The sequence below is a fragment of the Talpa europaea genome (assembly GCF_964194135.1).
Source record: "Talpa europaea genome assembly, chromosome: 16".
NCBI lineage: Eukaryota > Metazoa > Chordata > Mammalia > Eulipotyphla > Talpidae > Talpa > Talpa europaea.
Window position 1 is genome coordinate 7,887,252 of NC_140084.1, and position 12,915 is coordinate 7,900,166.

Sequence of the window (12,915 nt, forward strand, 5' to 3'; positions counted from 1 at the left end):
AATGTCAGCTACACCATTAAATATTTTTTGTTTAGAAAAAAAAATTAAAACAAAACACTTAAAAGGCATGGAGAAAAACAGTTCACATAGAAATAGCAAAAATAAGGGCCTCCCCTGGAGGCGCAGTGGTTGAGCTGGTTGAGCAGCTGGTTGCTCAGCGGTTGAGCAGCCTCTGCAGCGCTGGTTGGATCCCCAACCGCCGGCGAGGGTCCCACATGGCGCACAGACCTCTCCTGCCGCCCGGTGCTCCCCTCAGCAGTGTATATCGTCAGTCTGCCTGTTCTGTTTCCTGCTCTGGCTCTGGTGAATTCTCTCACCCTCCCGCGCTTCTGACTGTACCCAGTGCTTGTATAAAAAAAAATAAATCTTAAAAAAAAAAAATAGCAAAAATAAGATTCATCATGCTCTCTGTCCCCAAAACATTTATCAAATTTCAGCTTTATGTAACCGACCATTTTTTCCCTTTGAAAATGTTAATCATCCACATAATCTTTTGTAAAACTCTGAGCAAAAAGTATTCTTTAGGTGTTTCCTAATTTGGAAAATACATATGAGTCTGGTTTTAAACCCTAAGCAGGCTGGTGATTTCCCAGCATTCTTCATTTTTTCCTAACATTTTACTATGAAAATCTTCAAACATACAATAAACTCAAAAGAATTTTATATTCACCATTTAGGTTCTACCATTACTATATTACTATACTTGCTTTACCATAGATTGCTCCATCTGTCTCTTTTTTTTTCAGATTTATTTATTCATGCATACAAGAACCGGGGTTCAGGCCAGATGTGTGGGAGGGTGAAAGGATTCACCAGAGACAGAATGGGGAACAGAATAGGCAGACTGACTGAAATACACTGCTGAGGGGAGCAGTGGGCGAGACAGGAGAGGTCTGCTGCACCATGTAGGTATCTCCCCGGCCGGCAGGGATTGAACGGGCACTGCAGAGGCTGCGGACAGCCTCAGAGCACTGTGCTCAAATGCCTACACCACCAGGGAGGCCCCATCTGTCTTTTTTTGGATGCATGTCAAAGTGATTTGCAAACAATACACTTCCTTCTAAATACTTAAGCAATGCATTTAAATAACTAGAGTTCAGTGTTTCTAAGTAATACTTGCATAGAATCAAATACATAAGTCAGAAATTGTAACAAATCCATACAGTTACTAATCCAAACCTATCAAAATACAGAACATTACCATCACCCTGGAAAGTTTAGTTGTGCCCTTTCACAGTCAGTTCCCTCTCCTGCTATGTCCCAATCTTCACCATAGGTGAATTTTAACTATTCTGAAACTTCGCATATATGTCATCCTATCATGTATACTGTTTTGTGATAGAATTCCATTACTCAGCATTAGGTTTTTGAGATTCATCCTTCTTCTTACATGTATCTTTGTTATTGCCAAGTAGTGTTGTATTATATGAATATGTCAGAGTTTCTGTATCCGTTTTCCTATTGAGGGACACCTGTGCTATTTCCAGTTTAAAGCTAATATTAACATAGGTACTGTGAATATTTTTGTATGACACTTTATGGGCATACCTGTTCAGTTCTCTTAGGTAAACTCATAGGAGTGCAACTGTTGGATCAAAGGGTATATGTTTAAATTTTTTTAAAAGCCTCCATGCTTCCTTCCATAGTGGTTGTACAATTTTATATTCCTGTCAACAGTGTCTGAGTTTCTTTTGTACCACGTCCTTGCCAGTATTGGTAGTGTCAGACTTTTTAATACTAAGTATTCCTGTGGTAATATAGTAGAATTTCTTTGTGGTTCATCCTTCATTTGTATGTAAAGGTTTCACTTTCTAAACTAAAAACTTATTTCACATTAGAGGAAAACACACTTTTTTTCTGTTATACTACTTTCATCTAGTTTCACTATCTACAGCTAAAAACAAATGCTAACCATCAGAATGAATGAGGAGGGAGAGGAAGTTTGTATTCTTCCCCACGTTTAGTTGTCGAAACCTCACTAGATGATTCTGATAGTCATAAGCTATTTATTCTGGAAAATGAAAACTAAATAAATAATGAATCAGTCCAGGGAGAGAACATGAGCCCACTCTACAAACAGTATTTTGGACAGTGTGGAGTTTAGCAAGGACAAAGAGCACTGCTCTTCAGAAATATAAATCTCTTTTCTTTGGACTTCATTCACATTATCTTAGTCATTGTCTCGCTAGTTTCCATGTAAATGGGAACTTGACTTTATAGCATATAAAATGATGTGATTAGTACTAAATTAAACACATAAGTAATGTCAAACTTTACTAAGCAAAAGAAATAAGTAGGCTAGACTTCCAGAATCTAACACTCATGTGTACCTAAACAGTGATTTGATTCATCTGATCAAAATGAAATTGCGTTTCTCAGGAAATCCTCAGTGGTTTGACTAGAGGCAAGAACTCTTCACATGGAGCTGTCTGCTCTCTTTTGTGAGCCCAAGCAATTTCAGGCAGATTGCCTTCATATTTTTATTAACAAAATTTTTATTTGAATTTTTCTTTTAAAGTAGCAGTAGACTTTAGGAAGACTCTCTTCCTGTTTTCCATTCTCCAGGGACTGCTTCTTCAAAGGCAGGCTCTTTACAATCTTAGAATCATCAATCCTATTTTTTTTTCTTTAATTAATTAATTTATTTATACAAGCACTGGGTACAGTCAGAAGCTCGGGAGGGTGAGAGAATTCACCAGAGCTGGGGGGAGGGGGGGCGGGGGAGCAGAACAGACAGACTGACGAAAGTACACTGCTGAGGGGAGCAGTGGGCACTGCAGGAGAGGTCTGCGCGCCATGTGGGACCCTCGCCCGGAGGCCGGGGATCGAACCGGTGCTGCAGAGGCTGCAGGTAGCTTCGCAGCCCAGCGCTCAACCGCTGCACCACCAGGGAGGCCCATCAATCCTATTTTGGAGTTTCTTTTCTGTTTCATGTAATTTAATTTTCATTTTCACAATCCCCCTGTTAAGAAACACTGTGAAACTTTTCTTTTCATGAACACTTGGTGATCTTGCCCTGGGAACTAATTTACTGCCTATTTTCATCTTCAAACCCAGTGATCCCTGTACCTTCTCCTGTGTAATCAGGCTGAGTTTTACTTTATAACAGACTCATCTTCCATTGTGGCAGCTATTAATAACCATAATCTGTGGCATCAGGATTTTCAGAGTCTAGACTGCCAAAAGAAATGTGCCTAAGAGACTGTTCCAGGAACAGTATGAGGTGTAAAGGTTTTTTCAAAAGTGAATGTTTTGTGCCCCGAGAACTGATACCTATCTTTAGTGCTAAGTAGGTCAATAGGAGGAGTAAAGACATTTTCTCTTCATGGTTTTTGTTACTGAATTTTTTAGCATGTGTTTAAAGGATGTTAAAGCTGGTTACAGTGCCAAAGCAGCCACATGAAGTAAATTGACACTGAAAAATGATCAGCCTAATATGTAAGGTCTGAAATAAGGACATCACTGGCTCTTCTACCCAGTTTGATGGGATGAGGGGAGATATGAATTTTTGCTGGGACAGGGTGGGTAGAGCAGTCACTAGCCACTGCATGTGGAGAAAGGGAAGTAGACTTTGAGTTTCTTTGTTTTAGCTGAGTGCTTTACTCTCACTTCCAGAGGTAACTGGTGCCTCCAACTCTCCAGCCTTTAAGGTTTTGCAATATGGGTTGGCTGAGATTTGATTCTTCCCATTTTTCTTAGGTCTGCTAAGTCATTTAATTCCTTTGTCTGCCTGCTAGCTTCCAAAATTTTGTTGTAGACACTCCTTTCCTGTTCTCCTTGGGTTTGTAGAATTATGCTTTTTAAAAAATCTTTTAAGTTTGGTTGTGAGTCCTTAGTTACAACATCAAAAGCACAATACATGCAAGAAAAAAATTGATAAATTGATGTCATTAAAATTAAAACCTTCTGCTTAATAAAAGACACTTAGGGTTTCAATTTCCAGAGAAATAGAACCAATAGGATGGATGGATAGATGAATAGAGAAAGAGATTTATTAAAGGAACTGGCTAAGGGGAAGCCAGGCTGCAAACTGGAGAACTAGGAAAGCCAGCGCTATAATTTGGTCCCGGTTTAAAGGCCCAAAAACCAGGAATGCCAGTGTTTGAGAACAGGAAAGATAGATGTTAAAATTCAGAGTGTAAATTCATCTTTGTTTTTGTTTCCTATTCATGCCCTGAGTGGATTGCATGACGCCCGACTGAATTCATGAGGACATGCTTCTGTAGGCAGTCTGCTAATGCTAATCTCTTCTGGAAACACCTCCCAGACACATCCAGAAATCATGTCTTACCAACTACCTGGGTATCCCAGACACATTAAACTGGTCATCACACACAGTGTAAAGAGAATGATAAACCACAAACTGGGAGAAAAATCTTTATAAAATGCATATCAGATAAAGGTAACCAAAATATACAAAGAATTCTTAAATCTCAACAATAAGAAAACAGCCCAATTAAAAATTGGGTAACAGATCTGAACAGACACCTCACCAAAAAAGATATACAGATGACAAATAAGCATGTGAAAGGTGCTTAACATCATATGTCATTAGGGAATCACAAATTAAAATAATGAGATACCACAACACGCCTGTCAGAACAGCCAAAATTAGAAGCACTGACATCATCAGGTGTTTGCGAGGATGTGAAGCAACAGGAACTCTTATTCATTGCTGATGAGAATGAATGCAAAATGGAATAGCCACTTTGGAAGACAGTTTAGCAGCTTCTTACAAAGCTAAACATAGTCTTACCATATGACCCAACAGTTGTGCCTCTTGATATTTACCCAAAGGAATTGAAAACCTGTCTACACGAAAACCTACATACAGATGTTTCCAACAGCTATCTTTATAATGGCCAAAACTTGGAAGCAACCAAGAATTCTTGTAGTATATGGTGAATAGATAAGCAAACTGTGGTACTTCCAGACAATGGAATAATACTTCACGCTCAAAAGAAATGAGCTATCGGACCTCCCCTGGTGGCCCAGGCGGTTGAGCACAGCGTTGTGAAGCTGTCCGCAGCCTCTGCAGCACGGGTTTGATCCCGACTAGCCAGCGAGAATCCCACATGGCGTGGCAGACCTCTCCTGTCTCGCCTGCTGCTCCCATCAGCAGTGTATTTCAGTAAATCAGAGCTCCCCGCTCTGTCTCTGGTGAATTCTCTTACCCTCCTGCGCATTTGGTCTGTACCCCAGTTCTTGTATGCATGAATAAATAAATCTTTAAAAAAAAAAAAAGAAATAAGCTATCAAGCCATGAAAAGACATTGGAGGAACCTTAAGTGCATATTCCAGAGTGAAAGAAGCCAATCTGAAAATGCCACATACTGTTTAGCTCCCTGGAGACACTTAAAAGCTCAGCCAGGAGTTTGCAGTAGTGTGAAGGGAGAGAGGGTTAGTGATGAAGCAATCAATAGGTCAAGCACAGGGAATTTTTAGACTAGCAAAATAGTTCTGTAATGGCATGTGTAGTCATTATACATTTATCAAAGCTCAGAATATACAACATAAAGAGTGAATCATAATGTAAACTGTGAACTTTTGTAAATAATAATGTATCAATAATGGCTTATCAACTGTGAGGCACACTCATACACAATGTTAATAACAGGATGTTATGGAGGGAAAGGCATTTGGCAGCTCTCTACTTTTTAGTCATTTTTTCTTTCTGTAAAGCCAATGCTGCTAATAAACAAAAGCCTATTAATTTTTTTATATTAAAATCCTCGTTGGCCTCCCTGGTGGCACAAGGGGTTAAGCACAGTACTATGAAGCTGTCCGCAGCCTCTTCAGCACAATTTCCATCCCTGGCCTGGAGATACCCATATGGCACAGCAGACTTCTCCTGTCTCACCCAGCTGATCCCCTCAGCAGCGTATTCAGTCAATCTGGATGTTCTGCTCCCCACTGTCTCTGGTGAATCCTCTCACCCCCCTGTACCTCTGGCCTGTACCCCAACTCTTGTATGTCATAAATAAATAAATCTTTAAAAATAAATCCTCTTAAACCTGTTTTTATATAAAGATTTAGAAAAATGCTTTTTAAGAATTTAATATTAACTAGTACTAATAAAGAAAATATAAAGTAACTTATTTTGGTTTGCATTCATACATTATCTAATAATCTAGCAATGCATTTTATTGATAATTACTATCATTAAGTAAATCCACTCTAAAATAAGCTTAGGTTCTTTAATGACTATTTGAGCAGTTTCTCTGAATAGTCATTATAATCTATTCTCAAAAGCATTATAATAGAGATCATTCTATTTGATGTGGTATTTTATTGTTATGTAATGTATTGTTTTAGAGCTATTTTTCATCTAGAGAATATAATTTTTTTAGCTAACAAATGTTTAAGAGCCTTGAAAGCAATAACTGCTATCGTAAAAAATAACATTAAAATCCATAACAAAAGAACATGGAGACCTAAATAAAGGTCAATATGAATGTTAAACTATTTATTAAAGATCTCTTTCTACCTTTGCTGGGATTTTAGTGTGGAGGAGCTCCTCATGTCTAGAAGTCTGTCCTACTGATGAGCTCTGAGTAGTCACATCCTTCTTGGATCTGATTAAATCTCCCCAGACTGTTTTTCTCTCTATTGTAATCCATCTCACATTCCACCATAAGATTGTTTTAAAATATACTTATTTTAAAATTTCTTTTAATTGTGCAAAATGCACATAACATGAAAGTTACCATCTTACCCATTTTTAACTGTACAGTTGAGTTGTATGAAATTATATTTATATTGTTGTACAACTAATCTCCACAACTTTTTCATCTTGCAAAACTGAACCCTATACCCACAACACAACACTTCCCCATCTTCTCTTCCTCTCAACCCTTGACAACTAGCATTCTACTTTCTGTTTCTGAGTTTAACTACTGTATAAAATTTTAAGTGGGATCATACAATACTTGGCCTGTTGTGACTGGCTTATTTCACATAATATCCTTAAGGTTCATCCATGCTGTATCATGTGTCAGAATTTCCTTCCTTTTTAATATTGAATAATATTCCATTGTATGAACAGGCCACATTTTGTTTATCCATTCATCTGTCAATGTTCATTGGGGTTCCCTGTACTTTTATAACTATTGTGAATAATGATACCATGAACATGGTATACAACTAACTCACTGTTATTTTTTATTCATTGTTTTGATCTTACTGTTCCCTCCTTGAGAATTCTCAGTGGTTTTATGTTGCTTACCAATTAATATTTCCAGAATTCACCTCCTTTTCAAAATTCCCTAAATTTTGGTTCCAAGGTACTTTTCAGTATTTAATTATAGGATAGGAAATCAAATTAAAAAATTAATCAGAACTGTAACTGAAAAGCAAATAGCTTATGACTTGCTACAAAAAGATTCACCTGTAACTAATCATGTACTTTCAAGTATGAATTTGGGTTATTTTGACTATTTTAACAAAAGAACTTAGCATGTGGGTAAGTGTGTCTTGGAACTGCAGAGGCCTCCGTTGCAGCCCTGCTTTGCCACTACCATCTTGGGAGTCCCTTTTTTAGACAAGAACTTCTTGATGGTCATCACTGTCCTTTATAAAAGGACTCTTTGTCACCTGTAGTTTGTATACGTTAATTGTTCATCTTCTGTCTCCCCTATTATGGACCAAATGCATCCATACAGTATCTGGCATACTGTTGGTGTGCAATAAATATTTAAGGAAGGATAGATTGTTAAGAGTTCAACTGAAAATAAATACTTGGCATGTTAAATATGGCAAATTAAAATAATTGGAATTGAAAGATTTTAGAAATGTGGCAAAAGAGAGGAACTCAGATTTCAAGGGGAAAATGTTAGTGTACATTAAAATGGTTTTTTCATATAAAAGAAATTATAAAAGCAAGAGTTATAAATTCTTATTGACAGGTGGTGACAGCAAAAACTGTCTTCAGAAAGATAAAAGGAAAAAAGTTCTCTCCCTGTCAGTTGCAGATTGTCAGTTTCTAATCTACCATGAAAAAACTCTCTAAAGAGCTTTTTCTTTATTTTTGAAGGATCTATATATTTACTTTTAGACCACAGCATTATGTATATGTTAATCATTTATTTGGTTTTTATATTTGGCAAAAAGTTTGTCCAAGCACTATCCAGTAAATTGATAAAGGATTTATTCAATGTACTTTAAAAAAAATTGGGGGGGGGGCACTCCCTGGTGGCGCAATGGGTTAAGATGCAACCTGTGAAGCTACCTGCAGCCACTGCAGCAGGAGTTTGATCCCCAGCCAGGGAGCTACCCACATGGTGCAGCAGACCTCTCCTGACTCAGCCGCTGCTCCCCTCAGCAGTGTATTTCAGTCAATCTGCCTGTTCTGTTCCCTACTCTGTCTCTGGTGAATCCTCTCACCCCCTACACTTCTGGCCTATACCCCAGTTCTTGTATGCATAAATAAATAAATCTTTTAAAAAATTTTTAAAACATTGTCTTGGCAATACCTGCAGATTACATTTGAAGTTTAGATTATTCTCAGTGGAACATCAACAAATAACAGTCAGATCTTCAAAGACCTCTTACCTATTTTTGTGCTATATCTCAGTGGATGGTTTAATCATCTATTATTCAGACACTAACAGGTAGTTCCAAATTTTCATAAAAATCCATATTCTGCTAATTTCTCTTTTCATTATTTCACACACTGGAAATTTCAGTTCACTATTTGGCACTAGGTTTTATTTACCCAGTAATACCTTATAGTAAAATTTCCAAAGTATTTAAAAAAGAATTCAGTTCCTTCTTTGCATTGTGCCTGTGGGATTCAACAAGCTTGCTTTTCTTTTTTTGACATAGAAATTAAGGCAAAGTGAAGTTGTCTACTAAGGACTATATAATAGGTTCCCTCATCATAGTCATCACATTAGCACACTGAAACAAGAGACCCAGGAGTTTGTCTGATGATTGTCTTTCCATATGTGGTCTGCTTTGGAATTAGACCCAGAGGAAATAAGAGAAATTTTCTCTATTCTAGAATGTAAAATTAAAATAGATTTGCAGTTTTGTATGTTAAACCCTGACCATTTTGATGACTTCTGATCTAGCTCACTTTTTTTTTTTGTCTTTTTTTCCACACAGATTGATAGAACTACATTCTCCTGATAGCAGGAACACACTGATTCTACGCTGCAAGGACACAGCCACAGCACACTCCTGGTTCGTAGCTATCCACACCAACATAATGGCTCTCCTCCCACAGGTGTTGGCTGAACTTAATGCCATGCTTGGTGCAACCAGTACAGCAGGAGGCAGCAAGGAGGTCAAGCACATTGCCTGGCTGGCAGAACAGGTAAGCTGGGAGGCAGGGCAAGGTCTTACTAGCTGCCGTTCAGAGTCAGGATTGCTCCGCAATTTCATACACAGCTGTAATGTTATCATGCACTCAGGTCCTGCATATCTACTTGCAGGTCTTTGTTGCTAAGTCTTTTGTTTCTCCATATCATTTAGCTATTTGCTGCTAATTATCACCTCCACAAGAACAGTTGACTGTCTTGATAATCAGCATCACAACATAACTAAAAAGTAGTTCCTATTGCCATCTGTCCTTAATGACAGAGGATAATGTTCATGATTTTAAACCAGTATCAGCAGACCTTTTATGCAAAGGGTAAGATAATGTCACAACTACTTGAGTCTGCTACTGAAGTAAGAAAACAGTTAAAGACAATATGAAAATGAATAGGTATAGCTATGTTTCAGTGAAACTTTATTTACAAAAACAGGTACCTGCTTGAATTTGGCACGCAGGTTGTGGTTTCCCAACCTTGTGCTAGTCTACTGAGAGTTTCAGGAGCAACCAACTATAATTCACTCTCCTATTTTGGGAAAAGTATAAAATATGCAAAATAATTATATTACCCCTTAGAGAAATAGACAGTTGTCTTCCACAACTGAAAATCAAGGAGAAGAGAAAAAAGAAAACATAAATGGATTTTGGATGACATCCTTTTCCTTTCTGGTCCTTCACTGTCAGCAGGGCTAGAGGGAGTGGAAAAAAACAAAGACTGGATTAGGAGTTAAGAGATGACAGTTCCAGTGCCACTTCTGTTTTTCACTGGTTTCATATCTTTAAAAATTCCTTCATCAATTTGAACTCTAGTTTCCTCATGTGTGTGCAAGGGGGCAGGGGTTGCATCACCATTGGTGCAGGAGTTTTATTTGTTTTGTTAAATGCAGTTTCCCAGATCTGGCCCCCTTATTTCTTCCCAGCTGAGCTCTGTGGTGGAGTCTGGCAATCTTGTTTGGAAGCTCCCCAGGGTGGTGTGTTAAGGATCAATTTTGGACTTCACTGACCTATATTATTTCAGCTATGAAATCGTATAAAAATTTCAAGTAGTCGTTATAGTAAATAGGAACACACAATTATCTCTGTAGTCATTTCTGTGAAGCATCGTGAGAATGACTAAGTAGAAAAGATACTAATGAAAATCATAATATAACTACTTAGGAGCTTGAAAGTTCTAGTATGTTAGTTATGTTTATCATTGCTTCTGTATTTTTATACACAACTAAAAAACTTCCTTGAATGATAATTGTTCTATACCTTCAACATTGTCAGAAACCATGATTTTAAAAAACTAATGCATTCACATGGTTAAAAAGTCAGAATTAAAAATTAATGTGGGAAGGGCCTCCCTGGTGGTGCAGCGGTTGAGCCCTGGGTTGCGAAGGTACCCACAGCCTCTGCAGCGCCTGTTCGATCCCTGGCTGTTCCCCGGCCACCAGAGGAGGGTCCCACATGGCGCGCAGACCTCTCCTGCCACCCGCTGCTCCCCTCAGCAGTGTGCTTCGGTCCTTCTGCCTGTTCTGCTCCCCGCTCTGGCTCTGGTGAATTCTCTCACCCTCCCGCGCTTCTGACTGTACCCAGTGCTTATATAAATAAATAAGTAAATCTTTAAAAAAAAAATTAATGTGGGAAGATCTTACTCTCCTTCCTTTCCCCTAGGTTCCTAATTTCTATCCCCTTTTCCCAGAGAGGTAGTCACTTTTTTCCCCTTCCTAGTAAATATTCTGAGTTTCTTTATCCAAAGAAGGCAAATATGAACAAATATTCTTTTTTCTTTCATAAAAGAAGAGACCACATTTTGTGCACTTTGTTCTTCCTTGCTATTAAATATTTTGTCCTAAATGTCATTCCATATCAATGCACAGAGTATTTTATTTTTAAAGATTTATTTATTTATTTATACAAGCACTGGGTATAGTCAGAGGCATGGAGGGTGAAGGAATTCACCAGAGCCAGAGAGGGGAACAGAACAGGCAGACTGATGAAATACACTGCTGAGGGGAGCAGCGGGTGTGGCAGGAGAGGTCTGTCGCACCATGTGGGACCCTCGCCGGCGGCCAGGGATTGAAACAGCGCTGCAGAGGCTGCGGGCAGCTCTGCAGCCCAGCGCTCAACCACTGTGCCACCAGGGGAGGCCCCAGAGTATTCTTTTTTTAAACAACAGTATCATTTTCTATTGTGGGATCAGGTAAATTACCAGCCCCTCCCCCCATACTTTGCCTTTACAAATGAAACTATTTTTTTTCTTTTGAAAGTACTCTTTTTGTTTTTGTTTTTTTTAAGATTTATTTATTTATTTATACAAGAACAGGGGTACAGGCCAGATGCGTGGGAAGGTGAGAGAACTCACTAGAGACAGAGTGGGGAGCAGAACAGGCAGACTGACGAAATACACTGCTGAGGGGAACAGTGGGTGCGACAGGAGAGGTCTGCCATACCAAGTGGGACCCTCGCCTGTCGGGATCAAATCGGCACTGCAGAGGCTGCGCATAGCTTCACAGCGCGGCGCTCAACTGCCTGCGCCACCAGGGGAGGCCCTACAAATGAAACTTTAAACTTTGTAGTCTGTTCTTTCACACATATGTTGGTCATACTCTTTGGTTCTCAAGTTCAGATAGATCTGATAACAGGGGAACCCACATTATCTGAATATATTTGTTTCTTAGTCAGTAGTAAAACTTAGATTAGAAAGGTGTTTATCCAAAAATTTACACCAGTGTTTAAGTTGGGATAGTGAGAATTAGAGACTAGAAGATGTTTCTAAAAGTCCACAGATTCTTAGATTAAAGGATGTATTAGTTATTTATCACTGTATAACAAATTACCTTAAGACTTAATGACTTAAAATAACTTTTACCTGACACATTTTCTAAGGATCAGGAGTCTGATTGTGATTTGCTGGTTATTCTGGTCCAGCATTCCCCATGAACTTCCAGTCCAGCTGTCAGCCAAGGTTACAGTCATCTGAGGCCTGGTTGGTTGGTGGTTCCACTTCCAATAAGGTTCATAAACCTGGCTGTTGGCTCAAGTCCTCCATTCCTTGTCGTACAGGCCTTTTGAACAGGGCTGCTTGTCTTCACGACATGATTACTGGTTTCTCCGGTGCGTTGTGATCACAGGACAAGACAGAAGCCACAGTGCCTTTTATGACCTAAATTCTTCTACTTCATGTTTTCATTAGAAGTCAGTTACTCTTGGGCCTCCCCTGGTGGCGCAGCGGTTGAGCGCTGGGCTGCAAAGCTGCGATCGCCGGCCGGCCGCAGGCAAGGGTCCCACATGGTGCGCAGACTTCTCCTGCTGCCCGCTGCTCCCCTCAGCAGTGTACTTCGGTCCTTCTTCCTGTTCTGTTCCCTGTTCTGGCTCTGGTGAATCCTCTCACCCTCCTGCGCTTCTTACTGTACCCAGTGCTTGTATAAATAAATAAGTAAATCTTAAAAAAAAAAAAATAAGATTCCTTTAAAAAAAAAAATCAGTTACTCTTAAGTCCAGACTACACCAGGGACTCTTACCTTTTAAAGGGAAAAGTAGTTAAGAATTTGTAGACATATTTTGTTTTTGTTTTTTAAAGATTTATTTATTTATGCATCCAAGAACTGGGGTAC

General features: G+C 38.9%; 1 protein-coding gene across 1 annotated transcript in view; it reads left to right on the top strand.

Moving 5' to 3' along the window:
- The window catches only part of SNTB2 (syntrophin beta 2), a gene marked incomplete at both ends in the record, with an annotated part of 94,406 nt that overhangs the window by 53,516 nt on the left and 27,975 nt on the right, over positions 1-12,915 (top strand). Inside the window, one exon of the mRNA XM_084257629.1 lies at positions 9,106-9,316. Coding sequence (XP_084113755.1) covers positions 9,106-9,316 — 211 coding nt within the window. The remainder of the gene's footprint in view (positions 1-9,105; positions 9,317-12,915) is intronic.